The sequence below is a fragment of the Taurulus bubalis genome (assembly GCF_910589615.1).
Source record: "Taurulus bubalis genome assembly, chromosome: 14".
Taxonomy (NCBI): domain Eukaryota; kingdom Metazoa; phylum Chordata; class Actinopteri; order Perciformes; family Cottidae; genus Taurulus; species Taurulus bubalis.
In genome coordinates this window covers 22,861,129-22,877,440 of record NC_136602.1, presented here as the reverse complement: position 1 = coordinate 22,877,440, position 16,312 = coordinate 22,861,129, and the positions used below count along the sequence as shown (strand labels likewise).

The window sequence follows — 16,312 nt, the reverse complement described above, 5'->3', positions numbered from 1 at the left end:
CGCCCACATTCTGCTGATCCAGACCAACACACTGAGTATGCTCTTATTGGACCGAGTGACCTTCTCACCGGGAAGCATTTCATTAAAAGATTGCTTAACAGCTGTTCTGAATATGGCGGCCTTCTGGGTTGTTGAGAGCTGATGAGGGGGAGAAAGACACCCGAAATGTGAGGGGAGTGTGTGTGTGTGTGTGTGTGTGTGTGTGTGTATCAGGCCCTGAGGGTTTCCTCTTTGTTACTCGTGCTCTTTCACTCTTGTTTTATCACGAGGGCTTAGAAATCCTGCTGAAGTGCTGAATGATTTGCCTCTCATGCTGGATAAGGTTGAGGCAGGAGTGTGTGTGTGTGTGTGTGTGTGTGTGTGTGTGTAGGTGTGTTTGCTCCGTGATGAGTGACGTACATGTCGTTCTCTCACCCTATTGTGCTTGGGGAGACAAAGAGAAGCAAGGGAGGAGGGAGGGGAAGACGAGTCAGAGCGCTGGAGTCTCCTTCTAGAAGCGTTGCCTCTGCGCATCAGGCTCTAACGTAGCGTTACATCCTTTATGTTTTTGGACATATTAATGCATCAACACACGCAATGATCTTTTTTCCGCGTGGCCTTCAGTGACCAGGAAAAACCAGTAAAGTAAACGCCTGGTCACTGGTCAACGCGTCACATGGTTCACCGACTCCTGACAGAAGGTGGAAAGAACAACCCAAGAGCACTAACAGCGTAGCACGTCCTGTTAGCATAACCTGCTCTCCATACTCAGATCAACACGTGGAGGCGTGTATGGTTTCTCATCATCCTCTCGGCCTTCCCCTTCGGACCTGTGGCTGTATTTACGCGAACGCCCATTTCATCCCTGGCTTTTAATGGCATATAAAAAATCACTTCCCCATCAAAAGGCCCTCTCTTAATAGCTTCCCAGAGTTGTTTTGGAGCTGTTTGGGTTTTGGTCATTAGTAGACCATGAGTGCGTGCGTGTGCGTGTGTGTGTGTGTGTGTGTGTGGTGTTTTGGAACCAGCTGAGTGGCGCTACTTGGCCAATCCAGGTGGGGTAAGGGTTGGTTGGAGGTGGGGGGATAGGCAGCACTTAGGCCACGCCGGGCCTGATGGGAACGCCAGGCACCACACCATTTTATAAATCACTAATGGAGTGTCTCACACACACACACACACACACACACACACACACACACACACACACACACACACACATATACTCACAGAACCTTGGCCTGTATGTGGATCCCTGCAGGTAACAGGTATGAGAACAGGACCACGTGGTAAGGAAACTTCTCCAGGCAAACACACACATGCGTTATTGATATATATGCATTCTATGCTTTTTTTGGAACCACATCTAAAAAAAAAAAAAACGACTATTTGTACGGTTTTGCTCACAGCCTCAAGTGATTTAATGTTTGATTGGCCGCCGCAGCTCCGCCCCCTAGTCTGGAGGCGAGGTGTGTGTGTGTGTGTGTGTGTGTGTGTGTGTGTGTGTGTGTGTGTGGAGTTTGGGCTGTAGTGTCTGAAAGAGATGAATGTGGCGGATTTTTATTATTAACATCAAAGAATGTCAGTAAATAATAAAGAGTGAATGAATGGTTGAAAAAAGAAAAGAAAAGAAAGGGCCGCATGCACACACACACACACACACACACACACACACACACACACACACACACACACACACACACACACACACCTTTGTTGCTTTTAACACTTCTCAATTATTTACTGGCCTTTTCGTCCTCTGCTTTTGGCCAGGCCCCGGGCATATGTCAGTGTGAGCCTGTGTGTGTGTGTGTGTGTGTGTGTGTGTGTGTGTGTGTCTGTGTCTGTGTGCAGAAATGAATACCACTTCACACACAAACAGAAGCGGCTCTCACATGCATCACCAGTCTAAAGACCTGGTCTGTTCCATACGCTCTGACCACGAGGGACGACCACGATACACTGTTCATATCCGCGGGATTTAAAGGAGGAGAAGAAAAAATATTTAGTGATTATTCATAGTTCTCTTGATGAAGACTTTGGCAATGTTTTGCTCATACGCTGGTGTGATCAGCTGTAGAATAAACACAGGTGCAGGTGAACGTGGTGAAGTCTCTGGCTGCTCTCTGTATGCACAGAGCCGTATATCCGGCCACTCTCTCTCTTTTTATCTCGTAGTTTTTTCCCCGTCCTCCATTTCTTCTGTTCCTCCAGCTCTCTCTCTCCTCTCTGCCTGTAAGACGGTACTGAGGGCTTTTGGCTCTACTGAATCCGCCTCTGTGTGTTCAGCAGCGCTGGAGAAGACTCTTCACTCGGTGTCCGGATATGGGAACTTTGGCGTTTAATATTTAGCTTCTTTGCCAAATATGGTAAATGTCAAATTATGAGCAGGACAATAATAATGTTAAATTATAAAAAAAACATTAATGCAGGAGCCATGCATGAAATCAGGAAGGTTTGCATTTTGTAGTATTGGTGTTGTTTAGAATTTATGATATTGTGTGATCACAATTATTCAGATTATAATTGTGTGCACAATATAAAAATATATTAAGATGACCATATTAATTCAATAAGATTTTTGAGAATTCAGTAAAACATTAGCGGAAGCAGACAAAGAAGAAAAAAGACCGACATCATCCACTCAGCGGTGTTTTAATTCGCTTCCTGAAGGCGCTACACTTTTATGAAATGTTTCATGTTTCTATCTCGATATCATCTTCACCAGCAGAAGCAGTTTATCTTTCAACTTCCAAAACAACCGGTCCATGTAATCGTGTGTTATCCCTTCCAAGAAGATGTGCCACGGTGCCGGATCCCCCCTGAACATCCTCAGAGAAACACACCGGACTCTGAGCTCAAGACTTCTTGGATTCTCTCCTTTTCCTTGCAACTCAAACTGCATCTCTCCAAGGTCGGCCTGCGAGACTGTGGGAGGCTGTTTGTGTTAAAAGCAGGATGGCTTGTATTTCCTCTCCTTCCTCCTCCTCCTCCTCCTCCTCCTCTTCTCTCTTTCTCTCTTTCACCACAAGCAAGAGCTATCTGTGAAAAAAAGAGGCTTTTTATCGCTGATGGCTAATAGTCATAAATTTGTATTAAATATGTCCTCTATCGATTGGCCTTGTCTGATGAATACAATTAAAGAGACGGCGCTGAGTGCTTCCCACCTGGGATGGAAGATGGAGGGATTAAAAGAATGGGGAGAGGAGGGGGTGGAGGAAGAGAGGGAGGAAGAGACAGAGGAAAAGTGGGAGGGAAAGAATAGACGAGGCGAAAGGATTTTGGCAGCAGCGTTCGCTTCTCCGGGCGAGTTGCAGCTCGGCCACATGTTGCTGTAAATGTGTGTGTGTGTGTGTGTGTGTGTGTGTGTGTGTGTGTGTGTGTGTGTGTGGCTGTTTGTATTTTGGGTGATTCATCTTCTCTCATTGTGTTCGTCTTCTTTCCCCTCTCGTCTCCTTCTCCTTTCTTTCGGTCTCTATACCGAGTCATTAGGAGGACAAGAGGCGGCAAAGGAAATGGAGGTATAGGGAGAAAAGATGGAATGTGGGAAAGAAAAAGGAGGGATGGAGCGACAGAAAAAAAAGAGAGAGAGAGAGAGAGAGAGAGGCAGCCACCTGTATGCAATGTTGATGGACAGATGGAAGGATCAAACCAACTGGGCGTAGGAGGGGTTAGATAAAGAGAGGAAGCAAAGAGCTGTGTGTGTGTTTGTGTGTGTGTGTGTGTGTGTGTGTGTGTGTGTGTGTGTGTGTGTGTCTGCGCGAGCACGTGTGTGTGTGTGGGCCTCCGGCCAGCTGAGGTGTTTACTCGGCTCAGAGTGATCTCCCACTGTGGTCACTGCAAGGCTCTCTCTCTCTCTCTCTCTCTCACACACACACACACACACACACACACACACACACACACACACACACACACACACACACACACACACACACACACACACAGTGATGACTGAATTGTCCTGTTTGGCAGCTGTTGCAGGTCCCTACAGATCATTCAATACCAGACTGGCTTTGTGTGTGTGAGTGTGTGTGTGTGTGTGTGTGTGTGTGTGTGTGTGTGTGTGTGTGTGTGTGTGTGTGTGTGTGTGTGTGTGTGTGTGTGTGTGTTGAAATGTAGAACATTTTTTGGGGTAATTTCTCATATTTGTTAACTCACACTTGGCAGACTTTTCTATATTTTAGATTTTTTTTTTCTCAATCAATACATATTTTCAAGATTACACATTTTTAATTGTGAATTTTTCCCCTGAAGTTTTGATTAAAACTCCCCGCTGTGAGGATCAATAAAAAAATCAATAAAAAAAACATCTCTCAATAAAAGTATCTCATTGAAATCTCAACCCAATTTTGGATGAATTTTGTTGCACTTATTAATATCTTGAAAGGACGAAGAACTTCTTGTTCAGACTTCCAAAGAAGATCATGGTTGATGTAAAAGTTTCAACAGAAGAACATAATTAAACCTAAACTACGTAACCGTCTAACTGGACTGTGAGGTCATCATTGTTAATAAAATGATAAATGCCACCACACTTATTATTACATGAGTTCCTTGGCTTCAGGACGAAGAGGCGGAGTCTTCCTCTGTGACTCTGTGACGTTGAAACTGAAGCAGCTCTTTAGTTTGTTCATTTAAAACAACGCTGACTCATCATGTGTGCAACACGATGACGTCATGAACCGCTTCAGTCGGATCTGTTGTCTCTTAGCTTAAAGCCACGTGTGTGAACCAGGGTTTCTGTCTCCGTCAGCGCTGTGGGGACCGGCCTGCTCAGGGATTCAGTCAGGATTGTGTGTGTGTGCGTGTGTGTGTGTGTGTGTGTGTGTGTGTGTGTGTGTGTGTGTGTGTGTGTGTGTGTGTGTCAGGACCCATCCTCTCTCTCTCTCTCTGCTCACATGAGTGTTGTAATTTGGATGCTCTGTAATTTGGCCGTGGTGGTTTTGGATTAAGTGAAGGCTGTCCTGCCATGGTGAGTCCCTCCAAACGGACCGGCACACACACACGCTGGACACACACACTCTGGACACACACACACACACACACACACACACATGCTGGACACACACACACGCTGCATCATTGCTCCAGTGCGCTCGGATGCTTCTACCAAAGGCTGTTTAATTACATTCATAAACGCAGTTTAAGGGTCCTTGCTGTGTCATTAGAACGTACGTTACTGGATACATTATTGTGTGTGTGTGTGTGTGTGTGTGTGTGTGTGTGTGTGTGTGTGTGTGTGTGTGTGTGCGGCACGAGTGAGGGAGTTTGTGTGTGTGAAACAAAGAAAGAAAAAGGAAACATGGCACCTATAATGGGTGGATGGATGGACACAGACAAGCACACACACACACACACACACACACACACACACACACACACACACACACACACACACACACACACACACACACACACACACACACACACACACACACCTAAAGTCTGTTCTAATCACACAGCCAGTCACACTAGTCACAAGTAGATTACTAGAGAGAGAGTTGCAGATACGCAGTCTGCAGCGCAGCAGGGGCTCAAGCACAGAGACAGAAGGTATTGATATATCACACACACACACACACACACACACACACACACACACACACACACACACACACACACACACACACACACACATTCACAGGGACAGACAGTATTGATATTTTCTGGCTTACGACACGCACATACACACGCGTTCTCAAACACACACACACACACACTCATACACACACACACACACACACACACACACACACACACACACACACACACACACACACACACACACACACACACACACAGCATGTAATCAGACAGGCTCAATAATGCATTGTTGTTTTTGATAATTCAAATGCCTTCATAGTTCGTCCTTCCATAGCAACAGCAGATCATTATTGTCTGTTTGGAGGTTTTCTTCTTCTTTTCTTTTGCAGTTGTTTGGAGCTACTTTAAGTTCAGCTAATATGTTTTTTTAATGTTTTATACCGGTAACAATATGTGTTGCTTTCCACCTTGATGTTGACCACTTTGAAGTGGATTCAAAATGCTTGTACGGGGAGATGTTCTTTTTTAAGTTTCCAGAGAACTTCATTGTGTTACAAAGACCAGAGGCTGACCTGAGTGGGTCTTTGAGGGTTCCCCACATTCATTATTATCCTGGTTGGGATCAAGTTATTCTGATATCCTGATTATATCTAAATAAGAAGATCTGCCTGGTTGTAAAAACCTAGAAAAGCTTTTAAACCGCTGATTTAAGCACCGTAGTGGAGGACGAGGTGGAGATGAGGAAGCATCTCGTGGTTACAGGGTCTGTGAAATAAGAGAAACAAACACACCACATACAACAGGTTGGCAGTATGGACAGGCGGTTACTCAGATGCTGGGGAGTTGAATCCATGATTGACAGACGCAAGAAACCATTATAATCATGCAAACAGGGCGGCGAACACAACACAACAGGTTCCTTACAGCCGGAGGTCCGAGAACGTCTGAAGGCAAACGTGGTTACAACTTCTCCGAGAAGCTTTCCTGCATTTGTCGGGTATTTTAAATGTTTTTGTCTTGAAGCAGTGCATCTATTTGAAAGTATTCTTGATTTTAGACAGTAGTTGTGTGTAAAGAACGCTTCAAGCCGTGCTTGTTGGATTGTTTCTACATGGCAAAAATTATCCTACTTTTTTTATCAACAGCTTTGTTTTTTTAACTTGGTCAACATGTGTTTTCCTGTGTTTCCACTTCAGCATGACAACAAGTCATGCTGAAGTGCTTCCGGGCGGCTGAGCGACTGCGATCGAAGCAGAAAGCCACAACTGTTGCACTTTGGGGTGATGGTGGAGGAGGAGAGCTGGACAGTGGACTCCATTAAGTCCACGTCCTTGGAAAAGCATTTTCACTGGGATGGTCTGCTCCCATTAAGGAGGGCTTCAGCTACATTACTCATGCACGTATGTTAATCTCAATGTTGATCAGCAAACACTCACATGTGTCACTGAACATGAAATATGGATTATGAATGAGGGGGAAGCCGACATAAACATAGCTCATTATCACACGATGTTATCGGGTTTGATCGTGAGTTTATTGCCCATATCACATTCTGCTAACTCCTTCTAATCTGCTTCATTTAAGAGGAATATTACAACAGTTTCATGGGATTTCCTTCTGTTTTTCTCTCATTACTGTTCATCATTGTTCTACTACGTACTGGAAATGTTCCTTCAAACCCTCTCCGCAGCGAGGTCATGTTAAAGCTCAACATGTGCACCATTTTATTTGTTGCTCAAGAAATGCCTGCAAACAATACAACATGACATGTGTGCACTTTAGCAGAAGGCTCAGCTCCCAGTGGAAGGTCCGGTACTCTGAGATACAGTGAGGGGTGATCAGGGCTGGGATGTAAATATGAGCAGCCCATCCTGAAAGCCTGAGGCTCAGACAGAAATACCAAATTGTATTAAGGGACGTCGTCCCTCACTCCCAGTATGTGTAGCTAATCCGGTTTCAGCGATGTTCCATTACCTCAATTACTATCATCTCACCCAGGGGTGGACCAGCCAAGGACACCTCCAGAGAGCCACGCTGGGGGAGGGAGAGGGGAGGAGGTCCGTATGGTACAACGAAAGTACGGGATGGAAGTACTGAGACAGAAGGACAGAAGGAGGGGAGTGATAGCGAGGAAAGACAATACAAGGAGAAGAATTGGTGGCACTCCAGTGAGATGATTGAGTCTGTCCGATGGGAGCCGAGCCCTGGCATCCATTTTGGTTTTCCACCTGGTGAGAGAGGAGCGGTTGTGTTCCAACCTTTACCAGAAATCAACATGGCGACCCGTCTAATGTTGCTTGTGTTGGACACAGATGCTCACGCCGGTCTGGACTAAACGTGTAGCATGCAGTCGTTGGTGCAGTCATGTGTCCGTGTGGCAGTGAAGGCTTCCACATTCTTTTAGAGTATGTGAAGAAGAGAGAGGGGTCTTTGTAATCCAATTTAAAAATAGGACATAGACGTCATTTTACACAGTATACACAATATATTTCAATGTGACATGAATTTGGCTTTTTGTCACCGGTTAGAGCAACAAGAACACAAGACAGTTGATAAAATAAGTAATTATGTCCAGAATGTGCCCAGAAAGTCATTGTAACAGAAATGTAATAATAATCTACTCTAAAATAAATCTGTTTTTTTTCAAGGCATTGAGACACAAATCAAAATGTGTATTTAGTCGTTGGTGCAATTTGATGCGTTTAAAAGTGTGTTTTTGGTGCATTTCATCCTGGAGAAAAGAAACAACCCTCTCTGGACGTATCAAGTGTCTCGTCCATTTTCACCGGCTGTATTTCAACTCTCTGACAGCCATCGAATCAGAGCACTAGACTTCCTTTGAGAGGGATGGATAGAGCGCACACACACACACACACACACGCACACACACACACACACACACACACACACACACACACACACACACGCACACACACACACACACACACACACACAGGCAGAAAGGTGTCGTGAAACATGAGCCGGGCTGCCTTCCCGCCTCCCTCTCCCCTCTCCTGTCCAATGCCCTTGGCTTAATCGGGCTTAATGCGTGTGCTTGTCACTGTAGCATGGCCGGTATTGAGTTGTAGGACATTTGTGGAGCTGTGTGTGTGTGTGTGTGTGTGTGTGTGTGTGTGTGTGTTCTCTGAAGTCTCACTGGAGGCTGTATGGCTTTGACATTTACCCCAGGTAAAGAACCGGATGCTATTATTTACCCCGGCCTCCCTCCCTCCGTCTCCTCTCTTTCCTACTTAACATTCCTGCCCTATCCAAACCTAAAAAGTTGCAGCAGGTATTTGTCACCTCCACCTAAACCAGAGGGATTACTTCTCCTTATCTCATCTCTTTCTTCCCCTTTCTCCAACTATCTGTCTTCATCGACCGTTCTCCATTCTGCTTTTTTCACTTCATTTTTCTCCCTCCCAGTGGTGAGGAGTTTGCCTAATGAAGTGGCTGATGGGAGTATATTACAGAGAGACAGAGTGTAGCGGTCGCCTACTCTAAAATCCATTAACCTTACAGTTTCAATCAGTGCGCAGACAAGTCTGAGCTCGGAGTCAAAAAGGAGCGTATTAGCTCAAGAGTTGCACTGTTGTGCCTCTCGCTTATTTTACTCAACATTTTGCCCACATCAAGATCTGGGCAAAATGTTGAGTAAAATAAGCTCTGTGTTGAGCTGTCGACGTCCTACGCACAACTTTTACTTTCATTAATTGGCAGTATTTTCCTGGTTGACCAGATGAGGTGGATCTGGGACGTCGTCCACAGATCCTGGGCCCGTGCAGACGCAGCCTCAGTGGCCTCCTTCCTCTTTCAACGCATGTAAGGACAACACTTTGAGGACTCCATTTCCAAAGGGGCTTCATTTACAGTCCAGTATCAGATTCAGCACGACCACCCATTTAGAGACACACTGTCTGACCAAGGAGTTGACCTTTTGTGGGGTTCTCCACCCCAAGCTGGATTATATGAAAGCACGACCACCTTCAGGGCCAGGAGGTCTGGAGGTGACCACCTTCAGGGCCAGGAGGTCTGGAAGTGACCACCTTCAGGTCCAGGAGGTTGGAGGTGACCGCCTTCAGGGCCAAGAGGTTGGAGGTGACCACCTTCCTTCAGGGCCAGGAGGTCTGGAGGTGACCACCTTCAGGGCCAGGAGGTTGGAGATGACCACCTTCATGGCCAGGAGGTGACCACCTTCAGGGCCAGGAGGTCTGGAGGTGATCACCTTCAGGGCCAGGAGGTTGGAGGTGGTCACCTTCAGGGCCAGGAAGTCTGGAGGTGACCACCTTCAGGGCCAGGAGGTCTGGAGGTGACCACCTTCAGGGCCAGGAGGTCTCCGGTGGTCCGTGTGACGCTCTCGGTACCTCCCTACTGTCTGTTTTGGAAAGTGTCAGTTTCAAAATAATCTTCACGGGAAGCAGGCTGGATTTTAAGCCCTCTACATTTCCGTCCAATACATGTAATTTGATTGCACAAGAATACAAAGATCATACCGTCACTTTGCTTTTTCCAGTTTCAAAAGTTAAAGTAAGGAAAGGACCCACGACTCCTATCTGTCCCTTGCTAGATAAGTGACGGTTCCCATGATGAAGCAGTGTGTACCCAAAGGATAATTGCTGTAAAATACTGTCAGTGTGCAGGATTAGAGTGGTTTACAGAGGGGGAGAAAATATGAATAAATAAATGAAGCCTCCCTCGTCCTGACAATGCAAATGATATTCACAGGTTAGATCCGATACAGGTAGCAACAATTAGTTGTAATTTGTGCCGATTTTAACGATCCATAATTCCTCTGCCTTTCCTCGCCGTTGGTCGTGTGGAACACGCTTGTGACGGCAGGACCGTTCCTGTAGGGATGGTCACGCCAGGAGGAGGAAAGTCAGACAGGACCACATCCACACAGGCAATTGAGCACACTCTCTAGTTGACCACAAACTTCTGCACTTAAAGATAATCCTTTTGAATCAAAATTGAGTCCTTTCCAATTGAAATTTGTGTCAGTGTGTGTTGGTAAGTGCCATAACGTGGCGTAATTACATCTCTCTCTCTCTCTCTCTCACACACACACACACACACACACACACACACACACACACACACACACACACACACACACACACACACACACACATACACTCCTGTTTACTCCATCCTCTTTGACTCTCTCTTTCTGGCTATTAGAGGTAAATTGCAGTGTGCAGATGTATAAAAGCTTCCTTGTAAACCATGACATCCTTTTAGTATCACTGCTAATTTGTCATATTCGTTTTTCCGGTAATTAGCGTCCTATTTTGTGTCTATATTTTATAACTCACCTTCCTCGTTTAAGTGAATGGAATGTTTTGTAATTTATTGTTCAGGACACATTATAGCAAAAAAGCTTTTTACCCCTCAAAAAAACCCGGAGATAATTAGCATCAATATTGCGAACCCTAAAATGACACCTGTTTATTCATTCAGATTTTGCAATAATATTAAAGGACATTTAACGTGTATTATGTACTGCAACTTTTGACACTTTTGATGTATAATATAATCAGTTATCACATAAACATTTTCACATATCAGCATGAACCAGGATTTTAAATTAACGTTAAATATTTGTGATATATCGGAAACAATTTTAGGTCGTCGTTAATGGAGCAATGAAGTCCTTTCTGGGGTCTTAGGGCTACATCCCCTTACATGTGTGAAGTACCTGCTCATGTGCTCTTTCCTCTTAAAGGGATCCTTTACTGCAGCTCTGTGTCTGTAGCTCTGTTCATTTGCATTGTTGATGGTGATATCGAATCATGAATGCCTTGACTCCGTATATACTCAAGTGTATTTCTGTGCCAGTGTGTGTATTGGCGTATGAATTTGCTTAATCGTGGACAGCCCTGCATGGCAGCGGCAGGGGGTTCGTCTGTCATGTGATCTTGTAAACGAGCTGATGGCGTCCATTCGCTCCCCTAATGAGATTACACGGGCGCTGCGAGGTCCCACCATAGGTCATCATCGCAGAGGCCATTCAAAGGCAATTATTGTTTTAAATATTCCTCTCATCGTCGTCTGAAAAGGACTCGGCATGCCTCACTGAGAGAAGACGCTTGGAGGCAAACCGAAGGGGTTTTATTTGCTCTCCGGTTGGAGCCTAAATGTTTTTACACTCCCACTGCTCTACTTTCCTGAGGCGCCGGGTGTTCTGTTCTCTGTGCGATGGGGAGTGTGTGTTGTGTGTCAGTGGGGTGATCTGCCCTGGGAGGAGTGTAAACACTACACTAGACTAGAATACGTTGGACGTGAACACACTTGCATACATTTGATTGTTATTCTTTGTTGCCAAAATACAAAACCATATCTGAGGCAGTATTTATGGACGGGTTGTACCTTGAAATAATGAATCACCAGTCACAACCTCTCGCGGCTATATTAGAAAACAATTCATAGCGGGTCAGATTTATTTTTTTCAATGTTTATACGCTGTTGATACAGTAAGAAAGCAATAATTTAAAAGTGTAACGATTCTTTTTTGTTGCCTCTCCTGCCTGTGAGAGTATTTGTGTTTATCAGTGAGCCTCTGTTTGGTAGATCAGTGGAAAGTGGTGGTCCGCCGGGATAGCCCTGTTTCTTTGTTCTCCTGCTGACAATGGAGGACTCACAGTCAGTCTAAAGGGAGAAATTATGTCCCAGAGCAGTCTGGGAGAAGAACAAATGCACAGACACACTAACACAGACTACTTCTCACATGCTACTCATGTGGGGCATGACCTCAATAACAGCTACTGTTGTATTTGGAAAGCCCTCAACACCATGCGCCAACCACTCTTAAGAGCTGGAACAGTTAGGCCTCAGGTTGGAATGAAACATTGGCTCAGCCAAGTTGAAAAGAGTTGTCCTGCTTAGACTTCCTTCTGTGCACAGTGCTGCTCAACTGAGTGAAAGTTTCCTAAACAAACAGCATTGCAGGATTTGAAAATCTTTAGATTTTTAATATTATGACAGATTCATACAGTGATTCCGATGTTATAGGTGTTTAATAGATATTTCAGATGACATTCCTCCTAACCCGATTCTTTCTTCTCTTCTCCCATCAGGTAAGGAGGAGCCGACCACCTATACCTGCACCACATGCAAGCAGGCCTACGGCGGCGCATGGTTCTTGCTGCAGCATGCTCAGAACACCCACGGCTTCCGCATCTACCTGGAAAGTGAACACGGTAGCCCTCTCACCCCACGCATGGGTGGGCCCTCCTCCCTGGGCGGGGGCGCAGAATGCCCTTCGCAGCCTCCTCTTCACGGACTCCACCTGCCTCCTGACGCCAGCCCCTTCAACCTCCTCCGCATGCCTGGCTCGGGCTCGGGTGGAAGGGAAAGCGTTGGGATGGGGTGTGGAATTGGTGCCATTGGCGCCGCTGGTGTGGGCCATCCTCAGCGTTTCCCTCCCACACCGCCCCTCTTCAGTCCGCCTCCAAGGAACCACATGGATGCCCACCACCTGAACCCAGAGGATCTGGCGCTGGCAGCCCACCACCCGAGTGCCTTTGACAGGGTGATGCGTCTGAACGCCCCTCTGACCCTGGACCCCCCTCCGACAATGGACTTCTCGCGGCGGCTACGAGAGCTGGCGGGAAACAATGCGGGGTCCACTCCCCCGCTATCCCCCAGCAGGCCGAGCCCCATGCAGCGCCTGCTCCAACCGTTCCAGACCGGAGGAGGAAGCGCAAGCGGAGGAGGGGCCGGGGGCAGCAAACCTCCATATCTTGCCACCCCACCCCCTCTCCCAGGCTCCATGCAGTCCCCTGTGGGTTCTCAGACCACTCCTACCACCCCTCTCCCCTCAGCAGGCGCGACACCCTCCTCCACCACCCCGTTGAAATCAAAGTGCTGTGAGTTTTGTGGCAAGGCCTTCAAGTTCCAGAGTAATCTAATAGTGCACCGGCGCAGCCACACAGGAGAGAAGCCCTACAAATGCCACCTATGTGATCACGCCTGTACACAGGCCAGCAAACTGAAACGCCACATGAAGACACATATGCACAAATCGTCCTCGCCAAATGCGGGCAAGTCAGAAGACGGCCTCTCGACCGCCTCCTCTCCGGAGCCCGGCACCAGCGAGCACTTGGGCAGCGCAAGCAACGCCCTGAAGTCGGTGGTGGCCAAGTTGAAAAGTGAGAATAACCGCATGCTGCGTGAGAACGGGGAGGAGGAGGAGGAGGAGGAAGAGGAGGAAGAAGAAGAGGAAGAGGAGGAGGAAGAAGAGGAGGAGGAGGAGGAAGAGGAGGTAGAGGATGAAGAAGAGCAGAACAGAGACAGGGCCGCCAGAAGAAACAGCAATAACTATCACTTTGCTTTGAACCTGGAAGCGGCACGTCAGCATGAGAACAATGGCGGCATTGGCAGCCGGCTGGGAGGCGTGGCTGAGGAGGCCTCCATCCCTCGCTCCCTTCCGGAGGTGATGCAAGGGATGGGCCTGGCCGCCAGCATGCACCACTTCAGCGAAGCCCTCAGCGCACACAAACGAAATGCCATGGCCAAGGAGAACCACTTGCACCACCACCTCAACCAAGACCATCACCACAATCGTGAAATGTGTGATGGGAACTCCGTGTTGGAAACGGACCGCGGGGCGGAGGGATCGGTCTCGACGGTAAACGGACGGGGAGCGTCCCCGAACGAATCCGCCTCTGTCGGACTCTCTAAAAAACTGCTTCTGGGTAGCCCCACTCCCATCAGTCCTTTCTCCAAACGTATCAAGCTGGAGAAGGAGTTTGACCTGCCCACTCCCACGATCCCCAACACAGAGAATGTCTACTCCCAGTGGCTGGCCGGCTACGCCGCCTCACGACAACTCAAGGACCCCTTTCTGAACTTTGGGGACTCCAGACAATCGCCCTTCGCCTCTTCGTCCGAGCATTCTTCAGAGAACGGCAGTCTGCGTTTTTCCACTCCCCCGGGGGAACTGGACGGCGGGATGTCGGGCCGCAGTGGAACGGGCAGCGGGGGCAGCACGCCGCACCTCGGGGGCCACGGGCGGCCCAACTCCAAGGAGAGCCGCAGGAGTGATACTTGTGAGTACTGTGGCAAGGTGTTCAAGAACTGCAGTAACCTGACAGTGCACCGGCGCAGCCACACAGGGGAGAGACCCTACAAGTGTGATCTGTGCAATTACGCCTGTGCGCAGAGCTCTAAACTGACTCGCCACATGAAGACTCACGGTCAGGTGGGCAAAGACGTGTTCAAGTGTGAAATTTGTAAGATGCCCTTCAGTGTCTACAGCACCTTGGAGAAACACATGAAAAAATGGCACAGTGACCGTCCTTTGAGTACCGAAATAAAGTCAGAGTAGAAGGCCGAACTATGGGACCTTTCCCCTCAGCTACGTCCGCCATCAGTCCCCTGTTTATGCCCGGGCCCTTGTAGAATTGCCCCAACCCAAACACTCCACTTCCGCCAGTCTGGTGGAAGCTTAAGACCATGTGCTCTGCACCAGCACACCCTGTTTCCATTACCCATTGAATGCATGATCTGTATAGGGGCAATACTCTTGCATTGAAGCGAAACTTCGAGCCTTTCTCTTGTGCAATAATTTACATGTTGTGTACTATTTTCTTTTTTGAGTTTTCCTTTTCCATTTTTAAGAATTAGTCAGCATGCATAGTATGTTTTTGCTAATCAAAAAAAAAGAAAAAAGAAAATAACTTGTCCCTGGTTGGTTAGTTGTTGAGTAAATGTGTTGCTGTTTTTCTCTTGTTCTGTTTTTTTCTTTTTATTCTTCAAAAAGAGAAAAGACAAGAAAGATACATCCATGCTGCATACATTCTGTGACACATATCATGTACAGTTTTGTTTGGTAACATGGAAAGTGAACAGTCTGTGACTCGACCCTCCTCATGCAACCCTGGAAATGCACTCATCCTGATCTTTATAAAAGACAGCATGTCCCCACAGGGTTAAAAAAAAGAAGAAGAAAAGAAAACATGCATTAGCTTGATGATTAAACTGAAAGTAATAACAGCCTTCAAAATTCTTTCAAAAAGACAAGGGTGTGCTAAGAATTCAATTTGTACTATCATTTGGTAGAATAAGAAAGAGTGCCTTTGATTTCTCTGGACTGCATTGGCCATAATCTTATCTGGTATAAGTTTGGGGTCACACAGCTCAAGCTAAAAGGTTGAAGCCACCCAGGAAAGGTCCTTGCATCAAGCACCTGACTGCTCAAATGGACTGTGACGATTCATGATGATACATCAGAGAATTCTCCTTAATCATCATTTAGCTACCTATTACATGTTCAATAGGCTATCTTTAATATGTGGATTTCATGGCAAGCATGGTGCAAGCAGTATTGTGTATATCTGAATTATTTGTAGTTTTGTTTCCGGTAAGGAGGTACTTTTGAGATAAAGGTACTCTGTAATGTACAATCCTGAACGTGAGGGACACGGCACATGGCTGAGAGGGTCGTGTATCTAGCGTTAGTTCAACATGTCAGTGTGTGGAACAATGCATAAAGTAATATATGAACTACCAGTGAGGCTAACTTTATTTGAGAGCATTGAAGTGACTTCAAGCTAGACAGACAGAAAGCTACACAGAACTGGAAGCTGCGTACATGTTACGGCGATCAGAGGCAATCTCTTTCACTTTACATTTTTTTTAATCAAAACAGGGTTATTAACCATGAATTACAGAAGAAAAAAAAAGAAAGAATTGCAATAAAAATATCTCTACTCCAGGCTCTTGAAAAGAGTGAATGTGATGATTATAATCAGTATGCATAGGCTAATGCAGGGCACATTTGTAT

At 46.5% G+C, this 16,312-nt stretch overlaps 1 protein-coding gene across 3 annotated transcripts in view; it reads left to right on the top strand.

Moving 5' to 3' along the window:
* LOC306747097 (B-cell lymphoma/leukemia 11A-like) overlaps window positions 1-14,854 on the top strand; it is a gene marked incomplete at both ends in the record, with an annotated part of 44,938 nt that extends 30,084 nt beyond the window's left edge. For all 3 annotated transcript variants that reach the window (XM_079230104.1, XM_079230103.1, XM_079230102.1), the window contains one exon: window positions 12,603-14,854. In XM_079230104.1, coding sequence (XP_079086230.1) covers window positions 12,603-14,854 — 2,252 coding nt within the window. The remainder of the gene's footprint in view (window positions 1-12,602) is intronic.
* Between the last annotated feature and the right edge of the window lie 1,458 nt (window positions 14,855-16,312).